We start from the raw sequence: 25,052 nt of genomic DNA on the forward strand, positions 1-25,052 counted from the left end.
CAAACCAAACGTTAAGTACAAACATGTTTTTTTCATTTCTTCTTTCATTTAATGGCCTTTATCAAAAAAACAAAAATTGTCACTTTTGCCTCTCTCAAAAAATTCACAATCAAACCTCCATTAACCGCTGTCAGATATCAGACGTTTATTTTTTCGTTTATCAGTTAAAAGTGACTGTGTAAACCAAAAAAAAGAAATACAAGAAAAACAACAAATTTTAATATTATTATAATAAGTTCTTAATTTTGAGCAAATTTTGCTTCTATCTTTGTTATCATTTCGTTCATTTCTTTCTTCGACAACTTGCAGTTTAGTCCCGTCTTCACCAGGTTCACCAAATTCTTTTGCTTGTACTTTCCGCATCCGTTCGCCAGCCACATCTCGAATTCCTTCGGCTGGTAAAAGAACGCGTTAATGAACTCCAAAACGTTTTCACAGGAAACTTCAATTTTCGTTACTCCCACGAAGAAGTTGTTCACAGCCCTCGTGTCGCCCAGCATCAGACTCCTTCCGAAGTTGTTGCAGCTTTTTACTGATCCGAACGCGTTGACCAACAAATTTGACAAGTAATTCCATACGCCAATCCATAAGTCATCTTTTGCCTTGACTGACAAGTTCAAATTCGTAATTTGTTTGTCGAATGTTTCCAATATTTTCTTTATGTTGCCAACAAATGAATGATACTCATAGTTAACTTCATTAATGTTCCAATCGGTGGCCATTATTTGATATTTAAATGTTTTCATCGGAAGAAAATATTGGACATTAGTGCTACTTAAGTTACGTCGTAAGTTCGGTAATACTTTAGAGTAAATTATACTATAAAACACTTTGATTCGTTCGACGCTTTTGTCTTTGACCCGAATTTCGACGTTGTTTCGAATCCCAGAAAGATACCAATGGATTAAGTCGACGCCTTCCATAGCGGTCAGCAATTGCATGAGGCGGATCTCCCCTTTGTCTGGCGTTTTAACTTCGGGGAGACTGTTTCTGAATGTTAGTAAACGAAATAAATATTTCGATGAGTAAAAAAAATCTGTATCAAATAGATACTTAAGTTTCGGATTTAAATCGTTGTTCTCAAGAATTGTTATGGGCGAACAAAAGGAATCCATTACACATACGATGAAATATACTGTGACTTGGACGATTAAATCAAAACATGTATTTGAATCTAATTCTAATGAAAGACATATTAAGGAATGAATAACTCGTACTGTATGCATGGCTGAGACTGATGGACAGATTTTACGAGGATCTAAAGTATTATCAGTATTCGTTTCAAATACTTTCTCATCAGATGGCATAGTCATTACAAGTGTTAAGAAATCATCATCAATGGATATGGGAACCCATGAATCCTTCAAAATAGATTTCTTAATGGTGCTCGTCGAAAAAGCTGAACATTTGTTGAGAAACTCGGCGGCCGTTATCTCGATCCAATCTGACAGCCCGCTGCAGCTCAGAATTGCATTGAATTCTTTGAGCGCTTTTGTTAAACGGATAAACGATAACGGGTCCAACGAAGTGCATTTGATGCGAGAAAGCATTTGAAGGACATTTGATTCTGAGAAATGAGTTAACTGTGAATAATATGAAGCAAAGTCTTTTTTGAGGTTGTCAAAGGCTGGCTGGATCTCGGAATCTGATTGCATATGATTAAGTAAAACAACATTTGTTTCAATAGGAAGATCAGATACAAAAGAACTTAATTTGTTCGAGCTTTCATGGATTTCAATAAATTGTTTAAAGGATGAAATCATTGAATAACTACTTTCCATAAATCGAAATAATGTTTGTAAGTCATTACTATTCGTTTCAACATATGCAACTGATTGTTGACGAATTTTTCCGGAATAATAATCATATAGAACTGATGGAATTGGAGGGTTCTGTGTGAGTAAACAATATGAAACAACAACTGTGGAATATATTGACTTGTCCATCTTATTGATACATTGTTGAATCATTGATTCTAGTTTCTTATAGATGATTTCATTATATTGCAGGATTTGTTGTATTTTGGTTTGAACACATTTAAGTTTGCGGAGTTTGCCAATTGTGAAATCAGTAGGGACATGTAAAATATTGGTTGGAAATTCTGAAAACGTAAGTGGAGAAAAACACGAAAGCAACTCTTCACTATATACTGCATCATTTTGACCAAAAAATTTGACAGATTGATTAAAAATATATGATGAAAAAAGTGGATCACTTTTGTGAAGGATCTCATGGATTGTTGTAACTGTTTGAATAAAATGTAATACAACAAGTGATTGGGTATCACGCCTTAAGTCACGTATTTGTGTAAGAATATTTACAATTGGATCTAATGTCTTGTCACGGACTGTTTGAACTTGACCTCTAATTAAATGAATAAAGTTTGTGGATTGCAAAACATTTTCATTAAGTGACATAATTTGATCTGTTGCACCAAAAATTTTATGTTGAGAACCTAACACCTTTTGTGTTAATTGATCTGATATTATTGATATACTTTTTTCTGCAATTTCTATTTGTTCTGTTAAATTTTGGTCAAATGATGTATCTAAAACTGGTGGAAATGAATCAAAAATTGTTTTAATACAAACACTTGGAGATTCAGCTTCAAAAAACAGTTTTGGAACTTGATTTATTTTTTCCTGGATTTCCTCTTCTTCTTTGTTTTCATCTTCTTGTGTGCTCATTTCTGCATTGAGAAACTTTGTTTGGAATCTATCGTTCAATGTTATTCGAAAAGTGACGTAATTTACCCCTTTTCCACGTTTACTTGCAGCTGGAAATAAGAAAATCTCTTTATGTGAACAAAATCATTCACTTTTTGGAGGCTCATATGAAGTGGAAACAAAATTTTATCAAAATGATATCTTCAAATTTTAAAATAAAAAAGAAATTTTTTTATTAACGTTCTCCCATGTGAAAAATAGGATTATTGTGGTAATTACAAATTTAAATCTAACCAAAATTTATTAAATATGTTATACATGTGCAATGCTACAGTGTGCGCGCATTATTATTTTAAAATCACAGTCAACAGTTTTATTACTTCAACATGTTTTTCATGGCATTCTAACATAAATAAGATGATATCAATATATATCTATTTTCAGATTTTCGAACACCGAATTTTCCATATTATTAAATATTTATTTAAGAATTACTTCAACAAATCAATCTGTGTTTCCAAGAACTTTACTCTTTCCACCACCAAATCCTGATCACCTATTTCCAGCTTCTTCAAAATCTTTTTCGTATCTTCATCCAACAGTTGCTGTATGAATTCCCTATTAATTTTTGGATCCTTTGTGAGAACGTTAATAAACCGAATTAACGAATCAATGATACGTAAAGTTATCAAAACAATGTCAGAGTTTAACATTTCAATTAAAACCGAAATTAAATCTTTTTTCATCAACACATTCAGTAAGTTGTCATCTGCAAAGAATATAACAGTCGCTAAGAAATAAGAAGCCTCTTTCTTGACGCCTATCGATGAATACATCGCGATTTCTATAGTATTGTCAATGAATTCTGGTGTAAACAATGTGATCATCATTTGTGGCACTGACATTAGGAAACTCGAAAGAACCCAATAGACATCAGCTGTAAACTCGGTTGTCAATAATTCAATCAAACTTGGGAATAATCCGATTTTTAACATGGCACTAATTTGAGATGGCTGCGCGATTGACATGTTCCCAATTAAGCGTAAGACAGTGGATGTTAGTGCTGGATTTGGTAACAATTCGATGATTCGTTGATACAAATTATTTTCAAATATCGAAAATATAATCGACGACATTTGATTGGTCATGTCAACAAAGCAGACAAGTACAGACTGTAAGGCATCTTCAGATTCAAGATTTAGTAATGGTGTCATAGGTTCAACACATCGTAATAAGATAGCTGCATCAATAGGTTCCGAGTTTTCAAACATGTGAGATAGAGATTCGCAGGAGGCATTGATGATTTCGGTTGATTTTGATGTATTTGCAATTTCCATTAATGTAATATGAAGATCAATGCACATGACAGCATCACGTGCATAGCTGCTGGATTGTGAAAATACGCCTATAATTCCTATAGATGCTAAAATAAGATCGTCTGAATCTGATTGTAGAAATTCGCTGATGGTAAAGCAAATGCCTTCATCTATATATACATTTTGAACTTGTTCGGATATTGGAAAGAGTACAGCTATGGTATTTAATAAAAGAATTTTAATTGGATCTGATGTTGATGACATAAGTGCATTGGATAATTGTTTGGGAATTTCTGTGGATTGTAAAAAGGGTTCCATAGCCTTGGGATTTTTTTCAGCACATATTGTGATATTTTTAAGAAAAGTAGTCATTTCATCTGAATTTAATTTTTCTAATATGGAACAAGCATTATCAATGTCAAGGAATGGACTAGATTCATTGTATTGCTCTTTTTCTAATTTTGATATGGATCTTTCGCAAAATCTTGCAATAGAAGGACGAGTGATTTTTTGGAAGGTCATTGTGCGCGAACATCTATCTTGTGCGAGCTGTGATTGGAATTCACTTAAATCAATACCCGAGTCTTGCATTCCACCAAAACCTTCATAAACACTTAGCCCTTCTCTGCTTAAGCTTCGGTGCATTGATGGAAAAGTGCCATGTAATCGTCTTGCGTTTAAAATTATGATAAATAAAATGATTTTTTCTCATTCAATTTAATGTATTAAAATAATTTATATTGAAATATTTAAATATAATAAATGGGAAATAATTTATCCCAGTTTTATTTATTTATTTGATATAATGAATAAGATTTTCTTGGTTGAATTTTTCACTTTAACCAGCCTGTGGAAAAAAAATTCAGTGAAAAAAGATCGTCATATAAGTTTTTCTGTTGCAACGGCGATGTGCAGTTCGAAAAATGGATGAACAGCGAAAAATTTAAAAAGCAGGCTAAACAAAAATGATCCTTCGATAATATATATAATCTGACTTAACGTGGTGTGTATAGACAAATAAGGTATTTCCATTATAATTGGAAAATGTTTGATGTATCAATTCTAAACGAAATTTTAATTCGAATACGTATAATGCATTATATCTATTCAGATCTTAATTACACATTATTTACTTGTTTTTAATTTCAAGAAGTGACAAGTTCATAATGGCATGAACGTTCATGCAATAAGTGGAGTTGCAACAATTGATTGGGGTCAAAGCCACTTAGTAATAAATGAAACATTACATATGCGGAAAGTTTCAGAAGATAATTGGAATATTTGACTCGATTTAATTCTGTTTCCTCAAACAATGAATGATAAGTTACAGCTGTGTGTAGCCATGTTCATGATGTAATAAATATTAATATTTTGGAATCATGAAATGTGTGTTTTAATGGTGTTATTTATTCCGAAATATTTTTTTTCTACTAAAAAAATTGATCGAATGTTCCTTCAACATTGCGTAAAAACATTTTCTTAATGCGAAAAATTAGAAAATGTTATTATAATATCCAAATCAGTTGTGTTTATATCCTTGAAGATCAATTCCTTCTTGTCGAAGAAGCAATTTAACTATTTCTGGTTGCATTTTTAGATGCTAAAGTATATGCTGTTTTGAATAATTTAAATAATTTCCAAATATTATATTACAAAAAACAATAAAACAAATATATATCTTTGGCATTAATACCTTTCTACTTTAAAATATATCCAACGAGCTCAATATTACATGATCTAGATGAGTTAATTAATATCTCTTCATGAAGTTGGTTTTCTTTAATGAAATCTATAACAAGAAATATATTTCCATTACTTGTAACAACATCAATAATAGAATTATTGATTTTCATTCCTTCTTTTTGTAAAAATGAAAAAAACTCATAATTATTATATAAAATAGCGTTTTCTCCTAAATCTTCTAAATTATTAATTTCTTCTAATTTATGAGAATAAATATTTTTAAAGATATCATTTCTGTGGAACATTATTGCTGCTTTATATGCTTTTTTCTAAATGATGAATGATTTTGTTCGCATAAATGAATGATTTCATCATTTCCACCTGCAAATGCTTATTTATTATTTACTTTTGCACCATTAATAAGTAAAAATTTAAAACATTTAACTGATGAAAAAAATGCTGCATAATCAATTAATGCAACATTTTCTTTATTAATAAATGAACATCTTTCATAAAGTTATTTTGGATTCTTTAATTAATTTGGATTATGTCCATCTTCAATGAATTGTTCATTAAGTTCCCAATCATTTTTTGATGATTCTAAACAAATTTTTTTAATTTCTTTTACATATTTGTCTTGATCTTCTAATTTGTTAAATTCTTCTTCTGATATTATGCCATATGGCTTTCTTATTTTTGATTATATTAAATGTTGCTGAATCATTTTTTCAAGAAGTCAAAATGAATCTTGTGTGACTTTATCAATCCGAAAACGTGTATATAATCAAATATATTTGATTCTATTTTAATATTTGCTTCTGAAGAAAGCATTTCATAATGCATAACCGAAGTTGTTCAATTTTTGCATTAAATGCTAATTTCCAATCTAAGATACTGATATCAATTTCTTTTTACATCTTTACTTACACAACTTTATATTGAGATTTTGTATGACAACAATAATATAATGCAATACAGAATGAGATTGTATAAAAATTTTTATATCACATAAAATATTTAAACATTTTTCAGCAAAAGTTAACTTTTCGAAATTAAAAAATTAAAAATTATAAAGAAAGAAAGCTTTATTATTAAACGGAAAGTTCGTTTTCAGGAGAATTTTCGATAGCTTTGTTTTGGTTCCTCTTTTTAACAAAAATTGTAATGCCGACAGCAGCCGCAATTACGACAACAGCAGCAACAACAATACCGATGATCATTCCCGTGTTATCACCACTATTATCTCCGTCATTGGAGTCTTCATTTGCACCAGACTGTGGTGTTTCTTCGACAATTTCTGAAGTTTGTACGAATGTTTGAACGTTTGAAGTTTGTTGTGTTGGTTCGGCTTGTGTTGTCTTTTGATCTTCAGTTGGTTTTTGTGTTGGGATTTCTGTTGGTTGAGGATCTTGTGTTGGTTTAGGGTCTTGTGTTGGTTGTGGATCTTCTGTTGGTTGTTGAGCTTCTGAAGTTTGTGGATCTTCTGTTGGAATTGGTGGAAGTTCTTCTTCTGTTGAAGAAATTGACAACAAGAATTCAGTTTCGTTAAAGTTTGTCATTGCGAATTTGCATTCTGCAGAAGCGGGGGTATATTTAGGTTCTTCAGTTGGTTGTGTTTGGTCAGATGGGCAAGACCAATCAATTGTAGAGCCACTAGCAATGCTACCAGAAAGGACATTTAACTTGCCGATCCATTCGCCCCAATAGTTTCTATCGAATGTTAATAATTCGAAGAGATTCTCAATGATTTGTCTGCATGATGTTACATCTAAGAGATGTACTGTGTATGTAAGAACTTTAACAAATGAAAGATTGACATCTAAAGCTTCTGCAAATTGACATAAGTAACATTCATCAGAAAGTGGTGGATCTGAATATTCAGATAAACCATAACAAGCATTAAATATTCTATAAATTGGAATGAATGTAGAAGCACGAAGTTTAATGTCAGTGACTGCATCACCTGCATCGATGAGACATTTAGATGCATAATATACTGATAAAACCTTTGTGTTAATGAACTTATTCAATGATTGTTCGATATTACAAAATGCTGTTGGAATTCCTTTAAGGATATTAATAATTGTTGAATTTTGTGATACTTTATTAAGTGGTTCATAAATGACATCTAATAAATCACCAAGGTTATCATAATAAAGGTTTAATGCTTCCTTAAGGTTGAAATCAGTATCTCTAAGCATGGTACCAATTGTACGAATTTGTAATAAGTCATCTAATAAGTATTGCATTAAAAAGTCGATGTTTAATGCTCTTGAAATATTCATGATGAATGGATATACATAATCTAAAATAACTTTTCCTGCTTGTGTAACTTCATCAGCTTCAGTTGTTTTACTGATTTCTTTAAGATATCCTTTAACTGTTTTAGTTCTGAAAGCGCCAATGTATTCAAGTGCTTCTTGCATAACACGGCTAATGTTTGGATGAATTAAAACTTCTGTTGTATTAATGAGAATGTTTGCAGCACATGCTTGTCCGTATTGAATGATAGAGTTATTGAATTCATTTGTATGATTGAATTGAGAAACAAATCCAAAATCAGCAATTGATAATAAAGGATCAGCAATTTCTTTAATAGTATTAATGAAAAGATTATAATATTCATATGATTTTGTATCATTATATTCATCATTAATTAATGTAAAGATATTCTTCAAGTTATAATCAAGATCAAATTCAGGTGCTATCTTTCTTGCTTCTTGAATATATTGATTGATAAGACCTAATGTTTGATTTCCAAGGAATTCTGGGAATGCAGAAAATACATCTAAAATTCCACGTACATTAGAGGTACAGTTATGAATGCATTGGACATAAAATATAACTTCTTCTTTGGTAACATTAAAATGTTTAACAACAAGATTAACAAAATCTTGGTTATTTGATGATAAATCTTGGAAGAATGGAATTAACTGTTGTTTGATCATTACACTTGCATTGAAATACCAACTTGCATTGAACATTGAATATATTAATTTAGTTGGATCGTCACCCATTTTAGAAAACTTATCCAAGAAATCAACAATTCTATTACATGTGGTAGAAAGTGGTACTGTTGGCAGTGCTTCAAGTTGTGCAATATGATAACTAAACAAATTATATATTTTTTCGCCTAATAATGTATCCTTGATATATAACAAAAGATCTTTGGCATAATCAATAGCTGAGTAGATGCCATCCCATAACAATGTGGTCTCAAATTTGGTTGTTTGAATATTTGCAAACTTTTGATAAATGTCAAAAAGATGTGAAAGCTTAGTGGTATCGGAACCAATAATATTCTTAACAATGTACTCTGGTGTGATTGGATTCGAACTATAACTTGGATATGATGGTCCTGCAATAATGTTCAAAACCATTAAAATTATGTCTTTGATACCATTAAGATCCATTTGTAAGTAAGTTTTTAAAACGTTTCTAAGCGTCCAGCCCTTGTTATTATAGATGTAATCGTAAAGATTAGCGAGAGAACACTTATCCATGTTAAGAGCTAACAAAGCAGAATCAATAAGAGGACATAAGTCATCTCGGAATAGTGATAAATAAACACTAATTTCGTCCGTGAAAGTACCTATGATACCCAAAAGACGTCCAATTCCAAGATCCCATTTGGCCTCAAATCCACCAAGATCCACTTCATGTAATTTAATATAATATTTAGAACTGGTATCAATTTTACCTAATACAGTTAGAACAGTGATCAAAGTAATATCTTTGTTGTTGGTAAATAAAAGCCTCTCTAAACCGTATATAAAGTTTTGATCTTCTGTTGTCATATTAAGTAAGTTTATATCTCCTAAATTAAAATCAAGTTTGAAGTATTGAGCAAATTCAGTAATATTTCCTAATATAGCTTCTGTTTCATTATCAGGGAGACCAATAGCCCTAATGAACTCTTCAACTGTATATCTTTTGTTAATGAAATCAGAAAAAATTGTTAATCCCCTAGCAGCTGGTTCTTGTTTTGTTAGGTTGTTGTCAATGTAATCGAATACATATTCTGATGCAATTGCATTTGCGAGGAATGCCAAAAACATCATATAAAAGTGAAGTGTTTTTCATTCATATTCAATTTGAACATCAAGTATGACGCTAAAGCGCGTAAAAAATTGGGCCAAACCCACAAAAAAATTGAAGTTAACCGTTCTAAATGAATTGAAATTTGAATGAATGAAAGAGCCACTATGACTTTATTCCATTACATATTACTTGAATTCACGTCATTGTTTAGACTTGGACTTTTGAAATGATATTGAATCTGTGTTGATAAAGTTATTTCTCTGGAGTTGGAATTTTGATCATAGCTCAGATTGTTTTGAGAATCATTTTCAAGTTTTGCATCAATATTAGTTAAAAGTTTCAGGGCTTTATTGGGTTAATTTTCTATCATTTAGTTCATGATACCATTTTAAAAAACTTACAAAATCAACTTTATTTTGAAATTAAGCATCATCCGGTATTTGTTCGAAGTATACATCGAACTCATCGCGTTCATTTTCTTGTGGTTTTCCCAACTTTTGATTTAATTTGACTTGATAATTCTGAATGAATTTCTTTGGTTGTCTTGAGTTCCTTCTTTTTCTAATTTTATTTATTACAAAACCAATAACAGTAACAATGGCAACAACAATTCCAACTGTAAATATTATCTTCAAGAAGCTTGTTTTCTTTCCTAAGCTTACATTATTAGACCATAACTCACCATCAACTGATACAGATACTTTAGATGGCGTATCACCAACATTTGGTATCATGCAGCGAATAATTCCATTTTCGACCGATAAAGCGTCACTTTTTACCCCATCAAAGCTGCAATATCCAGTTAATGCACCGTTCTCTATTCCGTTGGTTGTTATGGTCAGTATGCCATTTTCATTCTTAACATCAGTGATCTTAAGTGTGAGACGTGTACATTTTTTAACACCATCACCTTGATAACCAGAATTACAAACACACTCTCCTGTACTATCACAGTGTGCTTGCTTATGACATGTTTTTGTACACTTCCAACAACCTTTGGTGGAAATATCTGAATCAGAAACATATCCTTCATTACATACAAGATTTCCATTCTCAAGACGTGTATTGGGCGGTAAATTGTCAGAAAAATCTAGATTGAAGTCAGAGATTTTACGGCTGGGCTTGCGGCGGATAGTAGTATCATCAATAACTTCCTTATCTTGTGATTCATCATCAAAAACAAATGGATTACCACGCTTACGCTTAGGTTTTGCTTCAGTAAAACCATCAAGATCATCCTGTTTTTTCTTTTTATCAGTTTTTAAGAGATCATCAAGTTCAAAATCAAAAGAGCTCTCGCGCTTAGTTTTTTTGTTCTTTGGGAATATGCTATCATCTTCCAGATCTAGGTCTGATTTGCTGGTATCTTTCTTAGAATCGAAATCAAAATCAAATATTGAATCTTTTTTTGTTTTCTTATCATCAATTTGAAAATCATCATCAAAGATACTCTGTTTTTTAGTTGTGCCTCCCTTTTTGGATTTTTTATTGTCATTTTGAAAAAGATCCAAGTATTCATCAATGTCTTTCATTTTTGAAAATTTAGACGCCTTAGCTGCTTTTATATATTTACTATTTGTAAGAGTAAATAACAAAGAAATTAAGATTAACATCTGAAAGTTTGGACAATTATACAAACAAACCCTCACAAATGGTCAAACTGACAGAAATTGAAAGCTTTCAAATTTTAATTGTTGGAAAAAACTCATCGTTTGATGTTTTTTTTGGATGCTTTTTGGGTAGAGAAAAACTATTTTCCTCATATTGAAAGATTGTCTTTATCAATATTTAAAGTCGAATAAATATTTTATTTCTAAGTTTCCATGATTGTAATCAAAAAAGAAACATATTTTTAAATTGCTAGATTACATTTAAAAATGTTCATATAACGTTGACATGAACAACATTCTTTGAACATATTATGTAATATTTATATTATAAAATTCATTGAAATAATTACAATATTTACAATATTTAACAACCGAATGCCATTGTTCCAATATTTTTTTCTCTATATTCAGAGTAGATCATTTTATCCATTTCCCTAAACTCAGGAATTAATTTTAGCCAATATCTAAACATTGGGAAATCATCCTTTGGGAACCCCTTTTCACATAACATGTCCGAAAACGACCGTTTAATTCTATTTTGCTTGAAACCCATAACGGTCGCCAGGAATGAACCCAAATAAATATTAATGAAATAAGAACATCTTGAAACATATGTCGCTATGCTTTGGCCAGGTATCATTTTTGCGAAAGACCAAACATAAGAATTTTGTTCACAAACAATTCCAATATATGTACATTCATTAAAATTGAGTATCGACATTTGATCTATTTCATCAATTTCATTTAATTCATTACAAAGAATTAATTTTTCATCAGTTTTTGTCATATCAGGAGCGCCATCATAAAAGCCAATATCCGACTCATCGAAATTAGGAATGAAAGAAGAAAGACAAAGTATTAAATCGATGAATGATTGTTTCAGAATATTTTTTGATGATATAATTATCATTTTCCTTCCACATAATATCGAAAAAATCACGTGAATTAAAGCTTCGTTATTCGAAAGTATTTGTGGCAATTGTTTGTCCGCATTTTTTGTACAAACAGAATTAAATAATTGTGGAAATGAGTACCCAATAGCAAGATAATTGTTAGATTTAATGATTGGTGCTGATGGAAGTTTCGATAACATATCAATGAGATCTGTTACATGTGAATCAAAGCCAATAAGTTGTTTAATATCACGAAGCTCATTAGTAAGAATAACAAAATGATCAACTGGAATATTATCATCTTTTTCACATTTTGTGTAATCAATTCCAAACTTTTGAAGTATCGGTTTAACTTCATTAAGAATGGCATTTAATGTGGTGAGTCGGATGTCTTTTTGGTTAAGGATAGAACAATAATAAGCAACTGTGGATGCATATGTGGGAATTTCATTGAGAAAAATATCCATTGCATGTGATTGAAATTCTTTCATAAGTGAAATAAATTGCTGAATTGGTGAAGGTGAAATGCTTTCATGGGCTATGACAAGATCAAGGATTCGAAGAAACCCACGTGCTTGTGTATCAGGAATTTGGATGGATATACAGACAAATGGCCTCCCTTCATATTTGGATCGGAAAATAGTTGGTGGGATATCCGTGTCTCCTTCTTTACCAACAATATGAGTGTTTCCTATGAAATTAAGAAATTTATCAATGGAAGGAATTTGAAGAGAATTGATTGACCAAATAGTCTTAAGAGGAGCTCCTTGTTGGAACTCTAAAAGTGCTGAGAAATAATTAAATTTATAAAAATTGTAAAAAATATTTTTGTTTTTCATTTCATTTTACTAAGAACTCTAAACAGACATTGTCAATTTCAGTTGGTGATTTCAGAAGGTTTGTTTGACTTCATCAGAAAATGGAAGACCAAAATTTAAATCAATTTTGCGATTATTGCGGAACTTTAATTCATATTCAAACAATGGGTGAAATATTGTGTCCATTATGTGGAAAACAGTTTGATGTTTCATTGTTAGGACATTTCGAAAGAACAGTAGATTTAAAGGAAGATGTAGAAGAAGATCTTGGTTTTAGTACTGGAAGTGTTCGTACAATGATTAATGAAAGATGTCCAGAGTGTAGTCATGAAGGTCTTTACTTTTCTACTGCTCAACTTCGTAGTGCTGATGAAGGACAGACAATTTTCTATGAATGTCCAAAATGTGGCTACAAATACCAGCAGAACGCATAGAAAACACAAATATTAATAAATATTAATAAAGGTGGAATAAATGAATTAAATGAATTTCATTTTTAAAAAATTTTAAATTTTTTTTTTTGAAAACTCCTTCTTTGCTTAAAAACAATTTACGCTAAAAGGAGCTAAATAATTTTTTTAAAATAAAAAAAAAATAATATTTTTGATTTTATAACAATTGAACTTTGCAATGGTTTTTAATAGGTAACGATTTATTGTTGTCAACATTACTATAAGTTTTAAATATAATTCACCATGAGATCACTAAAACAGGAAAAATCTGCTGATCATTGTATGAGACCGTTTAAATATTCTTTTCAAGTTTTATGAACCAAGAAAGGATCGTAAAAAGAGCCATTGCTAATTTGTCAAAAAGTTTTCTTGAAGCCCAAACATTTAATTCCGTCTGTTTTAGTAAATTGTGTGTTGTTTCATATTCTCCTGAACTTATGCATCGTGTTTTTTCATCATTCTTTTTATCCCTATTTGATGAGGGACATATTGATAAAATTGCCTCCTTCGATCGTATCCTTCGAGCAGTGTCTCAGTCACCTCTTCTTCTTGATAGTATTCTTTGTGCTCTTTTTGAATACAATATTCGTCCAAACACAGTTATCACATCAGTAGATCAACACCTTAACCAGCAATTCATTGACAATGATTGGCGTAATCTTAGTTCTCCGAGTATTCTGAAATATCCAGACGAAAAATTATCATTATTATTTGACGGTCATTTACATAGACCCATAGATCGTTGTATATTTGAGCTTACATTTACTCATTCAACTCCACAAGAAATATATGAATCCTATTTTATTAACTTTTCGTCGCAATCCACATTTTTCAATCTTTCCAAAAAAGCTCAAGCAACCTTTGTTGATTCACTTCTTCTTCATTATTCTCACGATCCTCTTAATCTTATCCATTTTATTCTCATTTCAAATCGGTCATTTTCATCTTCGATTTTTCGACCACGGAATGAATTTTCACTTCTCAAGGATGCCTTTTCATATGACATGAGTAATTTTGATGATTATATTCAAGGGATCGAACAAATTTACAAACGATTAATTGATGTTGATAGCATATTAAGTTTTTTTATTGCATGTGTTCTCCCATATGCTGATTCATTTCCATATGACTTTATTGAGGAAATTATTAAATCGCCTATATTTCCATCATCTTCCAAATATTTTCCGATTGAAGAGTTCATTCATTCAACTTCATGTCGCCAAGAGCTTACATTCAAAGTATTATTCGATGTCTGTAAAAGAGGCGATTATAATGACCTCATTACTCAATGTTTCGAACGCGAAGGCAACATCACAAAACTTTTAAATGTGTTATTAACATCACCGATAGAACTATGCAAACAACTTTCGCCATTATTTGTTAATATCATTTCGAATGCTGACTCGATTTCTCCTGAAGAATTCATTATAATTGTCGAAACGCATAAAATTCAATCGCCGAATGTCATTTGCGATTTTTTAATTGAAGCAGTTCAACAAAATGCAAATCCAAATTTGATGTTATATCACCCTTTGTTAGATTTAATTTTAGATTTAGTTTTCGTAACACCTAAAAAGGCATTGAGTTGTTTGTGCAAAATATCTGTATGTTATCCGAATAATGATATAATGAAAATGTTTTGGAAAAGAAACGTGCCGACAATGGTTGACTTGGTAATGAAGAATCACACGCACTCAGCAGTGATGGCTGACTTTCTGGTGGCTGTAGCACGAGAAATGCCTCCAAATTTGGTTATCGTGTTTGCAAAATATGTGGCGGAATTATCGATTTTTGCAAGGTTTTATCAGGAATGCTTAAACAGATTTGGTGATGACGAAAATGTAATGATGAAAATTAATAAATACTTGTAATATTATTTGTAAAAAACAAAAAATAAGAAGAAATGTTTTATAGAAAAAAAATGATAAACTTTTTTGAGTTGAGTATGAAAAAGAATTTATTCAAATTGAATTTTAATAATCTAAATTTTAATAATTAAATTGGGGTAAGAAACTAAAACCTCATAAATTTGTTGCAACATTTCATTTTATTTAACAAATAATTTTGATCAGCTCTTAAAATCATTAATACCGAACATTTATGTGAAGATTTATATTATACGTAAAATAATCACCTATTATAAATAACATAGTAACCAATGATCTTCGCAAAGAAAAAGTAAAATAATAACAAACAAGATATACTCTGATGATAAGAACATTCATGCTATTTATAATATAAATTTATTTCAAAACTTATCATTAAAATATTATTTGGAAATCAAAAAAATTTATGAGATTGTTCAATAAGAAATGTTAAATATGAATGCATTCATATTATGATTTAAAAACATTATTGTATGGATATAAACAGTTCTATATAAACTAGAACCAAATAAAAGGAAATAATTATTTTCAATTATGTAAACTTAAAAACATTTTCCAAAAAATATAATAATTTAAAAACATTTTTAAAACATTTTAATGAAGTCAGATTATGAAATCAATAAAATTTTATTTGATGTAATGCTTTCAAAAAGCTGAAGCGTCACTTTTTGTTCGCTTCCAAACAAACAAATATGAAGAGTTGCATTGATTTCATAGTGCATCCTCCAATTTGGTTATATATAACTTTATGTCTTGCTATCCTTGCAGGGATTTATGTTGGTGACACAGTTACACAGGAAGAAAGCTTATTAAATTCAACAATTCCAAAATCTTCAATAACAAAATGGAGTATGGGCCTTCCAGAAAACTCTTGGAAACCAATGTGCTTTGTTGATGTCGAAAGAAAAAAAGATATTGATATTATTTATTCTCGAGAAAATGATTGCGAGTTATCATTGTTTCATTATTCTTCAGATTTAAAGGCATACCAAAAAGAACGTTCAATTACTTTACCATCTGCAAATATACAGGCTGTTATTCCAATTGATTATTATAAAACTGGATATAATGATTTACTAATAGTTCATTCAGCAACGAATGCTCCTCCATACAATATTTCACTTTTAGTCAACAATAAAGGTACATTTTCATCAACTTTGGAACATTTGCAAATTCAATCAGATTCTATTCCATTTGTTTTCGATTTTTCCCAAACGTATACAATGGACTTCCTTTACAAAGATTCTTCAACAGGAAAATGGCGCTTGTTCATACAAAATGAGGAATTCCCAGAAATTTATTCAATTGCTGCCGCTCAATTGACCCCAACAGAGTCAATAAATCTGATTGCATCCACTTCAAAAACGCAAACAAAGACCGAGTTCACAGTTTTTAAATTCGAAAATTTCAAATGGGTTAAATTACAAACTTTCAATGGACCACCAAACAGCGGAGAAATAGCTATTGGTGATTTTGATAAGGATGGCCTTCTTGATATTGTTTTTCCTGTTTATCCAGAAAATGAATCATCATATCTTTGTTACATGTTCAACACAAACAATGGATTTCAAAGTGATATCGAATGTTCTAATCAATCCAATTCGGTTAAGTTAGAAGTTCTTGATATCATTCCTGGAATAATTCCTCAAATTGGAGACATCACGTTGGACGGTTATCCGGCGGTTGGTATCGGCGTTTATGATAAAAGTGACGATGAAACTCAAACAGCAATTATCCTTACACAGGAATGTAAGAATTGTGGTTCACATGAAGTAGTTTTTGTTACCCGTTCATCTCTTCCTGGTCTTGGAGGATTTTTCGATTTATATCAAGATGGCACACTTGACTATATCACGAACAAAGGATCATTTATCTCAACTCTAGCGACAGACTCTTACTTCTTAAAGGTAACAGCGCTCAATGGCGATTGTCTTGAGTGGTGTTCTCATGGAAAAAGTTATCCTCATCCAGAACCTCTTTCTACCATCTATAATGGCGCCACAATACACATACAGTACACGAACAAGCAAGGAGTGAAGCTAAATACCACAGCTGTACAAAGATCTACAAATGGATTGACAACCCCATATTGGCTATTTGGCCTCGGAGATAATGCCCATTATATTGAGGAAGTAAGCGTTGTTTCGATTGGGTCGGACATTTGGCGATGGTTAATGCCTAATTCGCACTTATTCACCACCAAATCTAATCAAAGCAGAGTTTTCTTACTTTACAAAATAAAGGGTTTTTATGTGCTATTCTGCTTCGTTTTGCTACTTCTTGTACTGGGATTGTTTATTTTGATCCTGGCAAAGAAGGAAGACGAAGAAGACAGAAAAGAGGCAGACGAAATGCTGCCAATGTTTTAATATATATATTAATAAAATTTAATGTATCATACAAATAAATCGAAATATATTTTTGTAGCTAAACGAAAGTGAAAACATTTAATGTGAAAGAAAAATATTCCTTAATATTTGGTATGAAATTAATATAAATTTATTGTGCTTTTTAGAATGTTCCGTGCTTATAATTTGAAAAAAATTTATTTATGATTTTGTTGCTGATTAACTATGATCTTTTGTAAAACAATTAGTATCCTTATAGTATTTAACATTTGATAACCATCAAGAAAATGAGACTTATACTACAGTTATGTATAAAAGGTGGTAATGGTATAATGCATGGTATTTCTTTTGGAGAATATCTGAAGAAATGTTTTTAATAACATTTAAACATCTATTTGTGAGATAACACAACTTAAGTTTTCCATATATTTTAATAAAATTTTTCCTCTGGTTTTATTTTTTATAGACAGTATATATATAATATATTTAAAGGAAACCAATGGAAAAATGGATTTTTTTTATATTATTCCATTGGAATCATTTCTTTTAAAATTTAAATATTTAATATTGCAAAAACATAAAACGCAACAAATTACAAAAGAATGAATAGTTTAAAATAAATTAAAGAATGTTTATAATTAAATTCACGAAATCACACCATGAGAAACTAACCCAAACCCAAATTTAAGTAAAATATGTTGTTAGTAATTCTATAAAGCTATTGTCTTTATATTTATGAATATTTCCATTTTGCTAAACATTATAAAAAGCACTCATTCAAGAATGATACATATTCCATACCAAATTTATTTTGCATATTCAAATATATCAGTCTCAATTATTAGTGTCCGATTCGCAACTCATTTCATACATTAATAATCTTTACAAAAAATAATAATTCAAATCGATCATTTTCCCTATTAATAAAACTATTTCTCAAAACAAAACAAATTTATTTTTTCATAAATTTCAATTTCAAAAATGAACATTATAAATATTTTAATTAGGAATAATTCCAGATGCGCAATTTTTTCTATAAATCCATATCCTCCTTCACGAGTTCCTTTATCGTATTAAGCACTGATGTGTATACATCATTTTGGTCTATTTCGAATCCATTCGCCGAAAGAACGTCCGCGATCCTGTCGACAAGCGGCGTTGCCTCTTCAACTGCCTCTGTTCCGAAATCGCTTTCATCAGTAGATTCGATTTCAAGTAGTTCCTCACTATGCTCAGACTCAACTTCAGTTTCAGATTCAGTAAGTTGTGAATTATTGTCAATTGACATTCGTGCATTTTGGACAATTTGTTCTTGTTGCCGATATAACTCGGCAAGAACATCTTCAAAATCATCTTCACTTGGTTCTTCATTGAGTTGTGATGAAATTGTGGATTGTTGTTCATCTGTTAAAATTCCATATCGACTACATAGATCTTGGAGATCATCAGAACTGGGATATGGATACTCTGCCATCATGCCTTTGTCTATAAGTTTCCTCATAGCTGAAGGAGATTTAATCGATTTGTTGATTATTGATTTGGGAATGATTTTACCATTAACTGTAGTTAACTTAGGACAAATAATAAGAGCTGTAAGTAAGAATGTGGGTTCTTTGGATACTGGGGTATTGAGCATAGATAAACAACGAAGATTAGGAACACTAGAAAAATTAGCGAATGATATAATAGAAGAACCATCAGCTATTAAAGTTTCGAGATTCTCTTGGAGCTTGAGTCCTTGCAATGTTTGAATTTGAACATAGGAAATATTAAGTGATCGCATCATTTTTAGCTGACCAAGACGTCCTAAGTTATCAATATTTTCACCTTCAAGCTCAACTTTTGAACTTTTTTTAAGACAATTTAAAGCTTTTTGTGGCCAATCAACGAATGTTCCTTTCTTCATTCGATTCCCTGAGTAAAGTAAACTTCAGAATGTTTGTTGATTGTGAACCGTTTAAATTAAAAAGTGCCCGAATTACCGCCATTTCTTTCTGATCAATTGATTTAGAATTTGATCAATAAAGGTAAAAATGATTAAAAACTTTAACAACACGTAAACATTAAATTGTTTTCTTATATTTATTTATATATTTCTTTTTTTTAATTATGCTCACATTGAGTGAAATTTCAAAATTTTATTAAGGCATAGACCAATTATATGCTTCAAAATGGTGATTAGATTTTTAAAAAAATTGGAATTTTGTTTAAAAGCAAAAATATCTTATAATAATATTTTTATTCGCAATTAGAATCTATGATCTTTTGGGCATTTGACTCAATCTGATCGACAACTGATTTGATTTTACTTAATTCTGAATTAAGAAATCCAATTCTTTCGGCAAGTTGATCAGAAGTCATATTTTCTTCTTCGTAACCCATTGCTTTTAGGATCTCAATCACATTTTGTGCTTCAACAGGATATTGTTCTTCAGGAATTTCTCTGAGGTATATTTCCAATCTTACCATTGACTTCAGGAAATTTATTCTTCTTTGAATCTTTTCTTTATCGGAGTTTTCATTTTCTCTTTCTTGTTTACAATTGATAATTTCTTCTTGGAATGATGAAGTTTCCATTTTAAAAATTAATTTTTAATATGACATGTGATGTGAAAAATACAAAATGCTTTACCACAACAGACTTATGCAAAAGGAAAATGATCTTCTCAATGAGGAGAATCAAAAACTTTCATGTCTCGTAAAGATGGCTCAAGAACGTGTTAAAGAGTTATCAGCTTCTTTACAAAATAGTCAAGTAAATATTTTACCTCCAATAACAGTCTGTAATGAAATTGTAGGATCAAATGGACAAAAGAAACAAGAGAAAGTGACCTCATTTTTTGAAGCAGTTGGGAAAGTTTCTTTATCATCAATACCATTAACTTTATGTGATGGACCTTTAGTCGCTGTAGGAGAATCCAACGGATCAATTTCCCTATGGGATTTTAATGCTTTAAAGTGTGGACAAAATATGTTATCACTTTATAGATTTCGTTTCCAAAGCGATTCTGAGTCATTTGCAGGACCAATTCAAAAGGTGCCTCAATCTCTTGTTGGTCATGATGGGCCTGTTACATCAGTTCTATGGCTTGAAAACAACTCAATTTCCACAGTTTCGCTTGACTCAACATTAAAAATATGGGATGTTGAAACAGCAAAAAATCAATCATTTTATATCAACGTACCATCAGTTTCACATGCAGATATTGGGTCCTCAACTCTTATTGCCAATTGCACAAAAAATATTGTATCAATTGATACCCGCGATCCAAATCCATCTGTGCTCGAAATGGAATCTCCAGTTACTGCAGTTGCTAATACAGAACTAGGTATCTTACTTGGCACTTCCACTGGATCATTATTATTATTTGATCCACGAACCAATAAATCCTATCAATCTCTTAAAGTCTCAAACGCACAGCTTCCGATCTCTAAGATATCAGGGAAAAAGAATATTACTGTCACATCATTTGATGGAATTGTCAGACAAATTGGAAATGAACTTCCAATATACATCCAAAAGGAATACTCAAGATCACCAACGAATGGCTCTATCATTGGATCATGCTGTGTATCATTAGCTTCTGAAGATTTCCTCATCAGCGGATCGACAATCGGAAAAGCTGTTATTTGGAAGTCATCACAACAAGTACAGACTCTCCAACACTCGGGAAACATTGTATACGACTGTGTTCCGCTTCATAATTGTGCTGGATCTTTTATTACATGTGATAATAGCAAACACATGACAATGTATTCAAGATCGTTTGATCAAATTTCATAAATTTACAGAATTATGTAAACCCTTTTGTTTACTTCAATGTTATTTTTAGCTTTATGAATAACTCAAGAAGAAAAGGAGCACCCCCAAAAAGTGACATTTTCATGGTCGAGTACAAGTAATTGAATGATTTACAAATTTAAGAGTTCGAAATGGACAGAGGAAGAGGCCGCGGAGGATTCAAAAATAATGCAGGCCGTGGTGGCGGTTCTCACAACAGAGGTGGTTTTGATAAAAAAGGAGACCGTGGACGAGATGGAAAATTCAACAAAGATCGAGACGGAAAATTTAACAAAGGTTCCAAAGGTGGAAAATTTGGCGGACGTGGTGGTGGACCAAATAAGAAACCACGTGGCGCTCGTGGGCTTGGTTTTAGCGGTGGAAATCGTGCTGCTATTGAACCATCTCCATTTCCAGGAGTTTTTGTAGGTCATTCCAAAGGTGATATGCTCCTCACAAGAAACCTAACTCCAGGTAAAACAGTATATGGGGAAAAATTAATATCAGTTGATGGAACAGATGGACCAATTGAATATCGTGAATGGAATCCATACAGATCAAAAATTGGTGCTTGCATATTATGCGGCTTTGAAAAGATGGAAATCAAGCCAGGTGCCACAGTTCTTTATCTTGGTGCTGCATCTGGTACAACAGTATCACATGTATCTGATATTGTTGGACCAACAGGCAGAGTATATGGGGTCGAGTTTTCTCCTCGTGTTGGCCGTGAGTTTGTCAACTTAGCCAAAATCAGACCAAATATAGTTCCAATTATTGAAGATGCAAGACATCCACAAAAATACCGTATGCTTGTTCCTATGGTCGACTGCTTATTTGCAGATGTCGCCCAGCCAGATCAAGCTCGTATCTTTGCGTTGAATGCGGAATTTTTCTTGAAGAACAATGGATACTTCATGATCTCAATCAAAGCAAGTTGCGTTGATTCAACGATTCCAGCGGCGCAAGTTTTCGCTAACGAAACACAGTTTTTGATTAAAAACGGGTTCAAGCCAGAAGAGCAAGTTGACTTAGACCGTTACCACAGAGACCACACGATGATCATTGGAACTTATAGGCCAACATAAGATAAAACAAACGAAATGTTCCTGCTTTATAAAAGATTCTAATGAAATATTTTTTAACATTATTTAAGTCAATTGGATCCGATGTTTCTTTAATGTTAGAGCTTGATCAACATTTTCTCATTTAATGTTTTCTTAAACGAAATATAGTTTAAGTGAGCTGAAAATGTGGTGTTCCATTTTTGGTTCGTTTTGTAGAATGTCTTCGTTATTATTTTATTTTGTTTGCCCACTTTCACTTAGTATTTTAACTATTTCTGTATAACCAAAATAAGATGCTCATATTTCTATCTGTTCATTTTCAGATGCATAAATAAGTGCTGTTCTAAATAATTTAAATAATTTCCTAATATTATTTTGAAATATCAAATTATTATAATAAATTTTAAATAAAACAAATAAATATTTTTAGCATTAATATCAATTCCTTTTTGCTCAAGAAGTAATTTCACTATTTCTGTAAAACCATTTTCAGATGCATTCATAAGTGCTGTTTTAAATATTTTGAATAATTTCCTAATATTATTTTGAAATATTAAATTATTATAATAAATATTAAATAAAACAAGTGAATATTTTTGGCATTAATATCAATTCCTTTTTGCTCAAGAAGTAATTTAACTATTCCTATATGACCTTTTTTAGAAGATTTCATAAGTGCTGTTTCAAATATTTTTGATAATTTTCAAATATTATTTTGAAATATCAAATTTTTAAAATAAATATTAAATAAAACAAAAAAATATCTTTAGCATTAATATCAATTCCTTCTTGTAAAAGAAGTAATTTAACTATTTCTATATGACCATTATAAGATGCTTTAATAAGTGCTGTCCAAAATAATTTAAATAATTTTCAAATATTATTTTGAAATAAGAAATTATTAAAATAAATATTAAATAAAACAAGTGAATATTTTTAGCATTGATATCAATTCCTTTTTGTTCAAGAAGTAATTTTACTATTTCTATATGATTATTTTCAGACGCACGCATAAGTGCTGTTTTAAATAATTTATATAATTTCCAAATATTATTTTAAAATATCAAAATATCAAAATAAATTTTATATAAAATAAATAAATATCTTTTGCATTGATATCAATTTCTTCTTTTTTAAGAAGTAATTTAGCTATTTCTATATGACCATTCGTAGATGCTTTCATAAGTGCTGTCCAAAACATTCTAAATAATTTTCAAATATTATTTTGAAATATTAAATTATTGAATTCAATATTAAACAAAATTTGTAAATACCATGAATATTAACATCAATTCCTTTTTGTTCGATAAGCATTTTAACTATTTTCGTGTTACCACATATACATGCTAATATAAGCGCTGTATTAAAAATTTTAAACAAATTTTAAGTATTATTTTGGAATCCAAAATAACCGAAATAAATTTTAAATAAAATAAATAAATATCTTTAGCATTAATATCAAATCCATCTTGTTGTAATATATATTTAACAAGTTCATTATTTCCCGATTGTAACAAAAATCTTGAAATATATATTGGAATTTTGTTATCTTGGAGAAAATCTTTAATGAGATATAAATTTCCAATTCTAGCTGTTTGATAAATTATGAAATCATTGATTTTCATTCCATTTTCAAGTAAAAATGAGAGAATTTCATAATTACCGCATTCGATACACATAACTCCCAAATCAATAATATTATGTATTTTATTTATATTTAATGAAAAATAAAATAAATTTCCAAATTGTGGATTTTGTTGAATATCTTCATCCAATTTTTCTAATTTTTTGTCATAAATATAATGAAAGATATTATTTTGATGAAATTCGATCGCTGTTTCATATGCACCTTTAAATGATGAATTATTTTGTTCACATAAATGAATGATTTCAAGATTTCCGCTTGCAACTGCATATTTACCTGTATTTTCCACATTTGTATTATTCATAAGTTAATTTTTTAAAACATTTAATTGATCCAAAAAATGCTGCATAATCAATTAATGTAATATTTTCTTTATTAATAAAATCACATCTTTCATAAAATGATGGTTCAATTGTTTGATTATAATCAAAGTTTTCTTGGGATGATATTTCTTGAAGTTTTCCTATTTCATCATTTCGAATTATTTTTGCAATTTCATTTGGATTATGTCCTTCTTTAAAAAATTTCTTATGAAGTTCCCAATCATTATTTGAAAGTTCGTCATAATTATTTATAAAGTTACTTTTTACTGGATGAATTCCTAAAAAATTAAAATGTGATTCTTTGAATTGTTGAATTTGTTTTTTGATTTCATCTTCTGGCTTGTAATGTGCAAAATAATCTGATTCAATGTTATTTGCAATTTTTTTTATCAATTAAATTTCGTTCAATCATTTCCTCAATTAAATAATATGATTCTTGTGAATTGGCATTGATTATATAATTACGAAAAACTTTTATGATTTTTTTGATATTTTGATTAATTTCTTCTTCTTTTGTTTGAATTTT

The 25,052-nt window shown here is 30.3% G+C and overlaps 9 protein-coding genes across 9 annotated transcripts; 4 read left to right on the forward strand and 5 right to left on the reverse strand.

Moving 5' to 3' along the window:
- Window positions 1–239: 239 nt before the first annotated feature.
- Window positions 240–2,687, reverse strand: GO595_006681 (uncharacterized protein; the record flags this gene model as incomplete). Its single annotated transcript, XM_067920060.1, has 1 exon — window positions 240–2,687. The coding sequence occupies one exon, from the start codon at window positions 2,685–2,687 to the stop codon at window positions 240–242; it is 2,448 nt and encodes an 815-aa protein (XP_067773109.1).
- A 470-nt stretch (window positions 2,688–3,157) lies between these two features.
- On the reverse strand, window positions 3,158–4,627 carry GO595_006682 (uncharacterized protein; the record flags this gene model as incomplete). Its single annotated transcript, XM_067920062.1, has 1 exon — window positions 3,158–4,627. One exon carries the CDS (start codon window positions 4,625–4,627, stop codon window positions 3,158–3,160), a length of 1,470 nt encoding a protein of 489 aa, XP_067773110.1.
- Window positions 4,628–6,756: 2,129 nt separating this feature from the next.
- GO595_006683 (BspA family leucine-rich repeat surface protein) lies at window positions 6,757–9,726 on the reverse strand (the record flags this gene model as incomplete). Its single annotated transcript, XM_067920063.1, has 1 exon — window positions 6,757–9,726. One exon carries the CDS (start codon window positions 9,724–9,726, stop codon window positions 6,757–6,759), a length of 2,970 nt encoding a protein of 989 aa, XP_067773111.1.
- A 402-nt stretch (window positions 9,727–10,128) lies between these two features.
- GO595_006684 (uncharacterized protein) lies at window positions 10,129–11,238 on the reverse strand (the record flags this gene model as incomplete). The annotated part of the gene is made up of 1 exon (XM_067920064.1): window positions 10,129–11,238. One exon carries the CDS (start codon window positions 11,236–11,238, stop codon window positions 10,129–10,131), a length of 1,110 nt encoding a protein of 369 aa, XP_067773112.1.
- A 1,890-nt stretch (window positions 11,239–13,128) lies between these two features.
- GO595_006685 (DNA-directed RNA polymerase I subunit RPA12-like) lies at window positions 13,129–13,461 on the forward strand (the record flags this gene model as incomplete). Its single annotated transcript, XM_067920065.1, has 1 exon — window positions 13,129–13,461. The coding sequence occupies one exon, from the start codon at window positions 13,129–13,131 to the stop codon at window positions 13,459–13,461; it is 333 nt and encodes a 110-aa protein (XP_067773113.1).
- Window positions 13,462–13,916: 455 nt separating this feature from the next.
- On the forward strand, window positions 13,917–17,734 carry GO595_006686 (T-cell immunomodulatory protein; the record flags this gene model as incomplete). The annotated part of the gene is made up of 2 exons (XM_067920066.1): window positions 13,917–15,063; window positions 16,134–17,734. The coding sequence occupies 2 exons, from the start codon at window positions 13,917–13,919 to the stop codon at window positions 17,732–17,734; spliced, it is 2,748 nt and encodes a 915-aa protein (XP_067773114.1).
- A 1,012-nt stretch (window positions 17,735–18,746) lies between these two features.
- GO595_006687 (uncharacterized protein) lies at window positions 18,747–19,619 on the reverse strand (the record flags this gene model as incomplete). Its single annotated transcript, XM_067920067.1, has 1 exon — window positions 18,747–19,619. One exon carries the CDS (start codon window positions 19,617–19,619, stop codon window positions 18,747–18,749), a length of 873 nt encoding a protein of 290 aa, XP_067773115.1.
- A 738-nt stretch (window positions 19,620–20,357) lies between these two features.
- Window positions 20,358–21,497, forward strand: GO595_006688 (ribosome biogenesis protein WDR12-like; the record flags this gene model as incomplete). Its single annotated transcript, XM_067920068.1, has 1 exon — window positions 20,358–21,497. One exon carries the CDS (start codon window positions 20,358–20,360, stop codon window positions 21,495–21,497), a length of 1,140 nt encoding a protein of 379 aa, XP_067773116.1.
- A 149-nt stretch (window positions 21,498–21,646) lies between these two features.
- GO595_006689 (putative mediator of RNA polymerase II transcription subunit 36b) lies at window positions 21,647–22,579 on the forward strand (the record flags this gene model as incomplete). The annotated part of the gene is made up of 1 exon (XM_067920069.1): window positions 21,647–22,579. The coding sequence occupies one exon, from the start codon at window positions 21,647–21,649 to the stop codon at window positions 22,577–22,579; it is 933 nt and encodes a 310-aa protein (XP_067773117.1).
- Between the last annotated feature and the right edge of the window lie 2,473 nt (window positions 22,580–25,052).

The sequence above is a fragment of the Histomonas meleagridis genome, assembly GCF_020186115.1.
Source record: "Histomonas meleagridis strain 2922-C6/04-10x chromosome Unknown contig_46, whole genome shotgun sequence".
NCBI classification, from domain to species: domain Eukaryota; phylum Parabasalia; order Tritrichomonadida; family Dientamoebidae; genus Histomonas; species Histomonas meleagridis.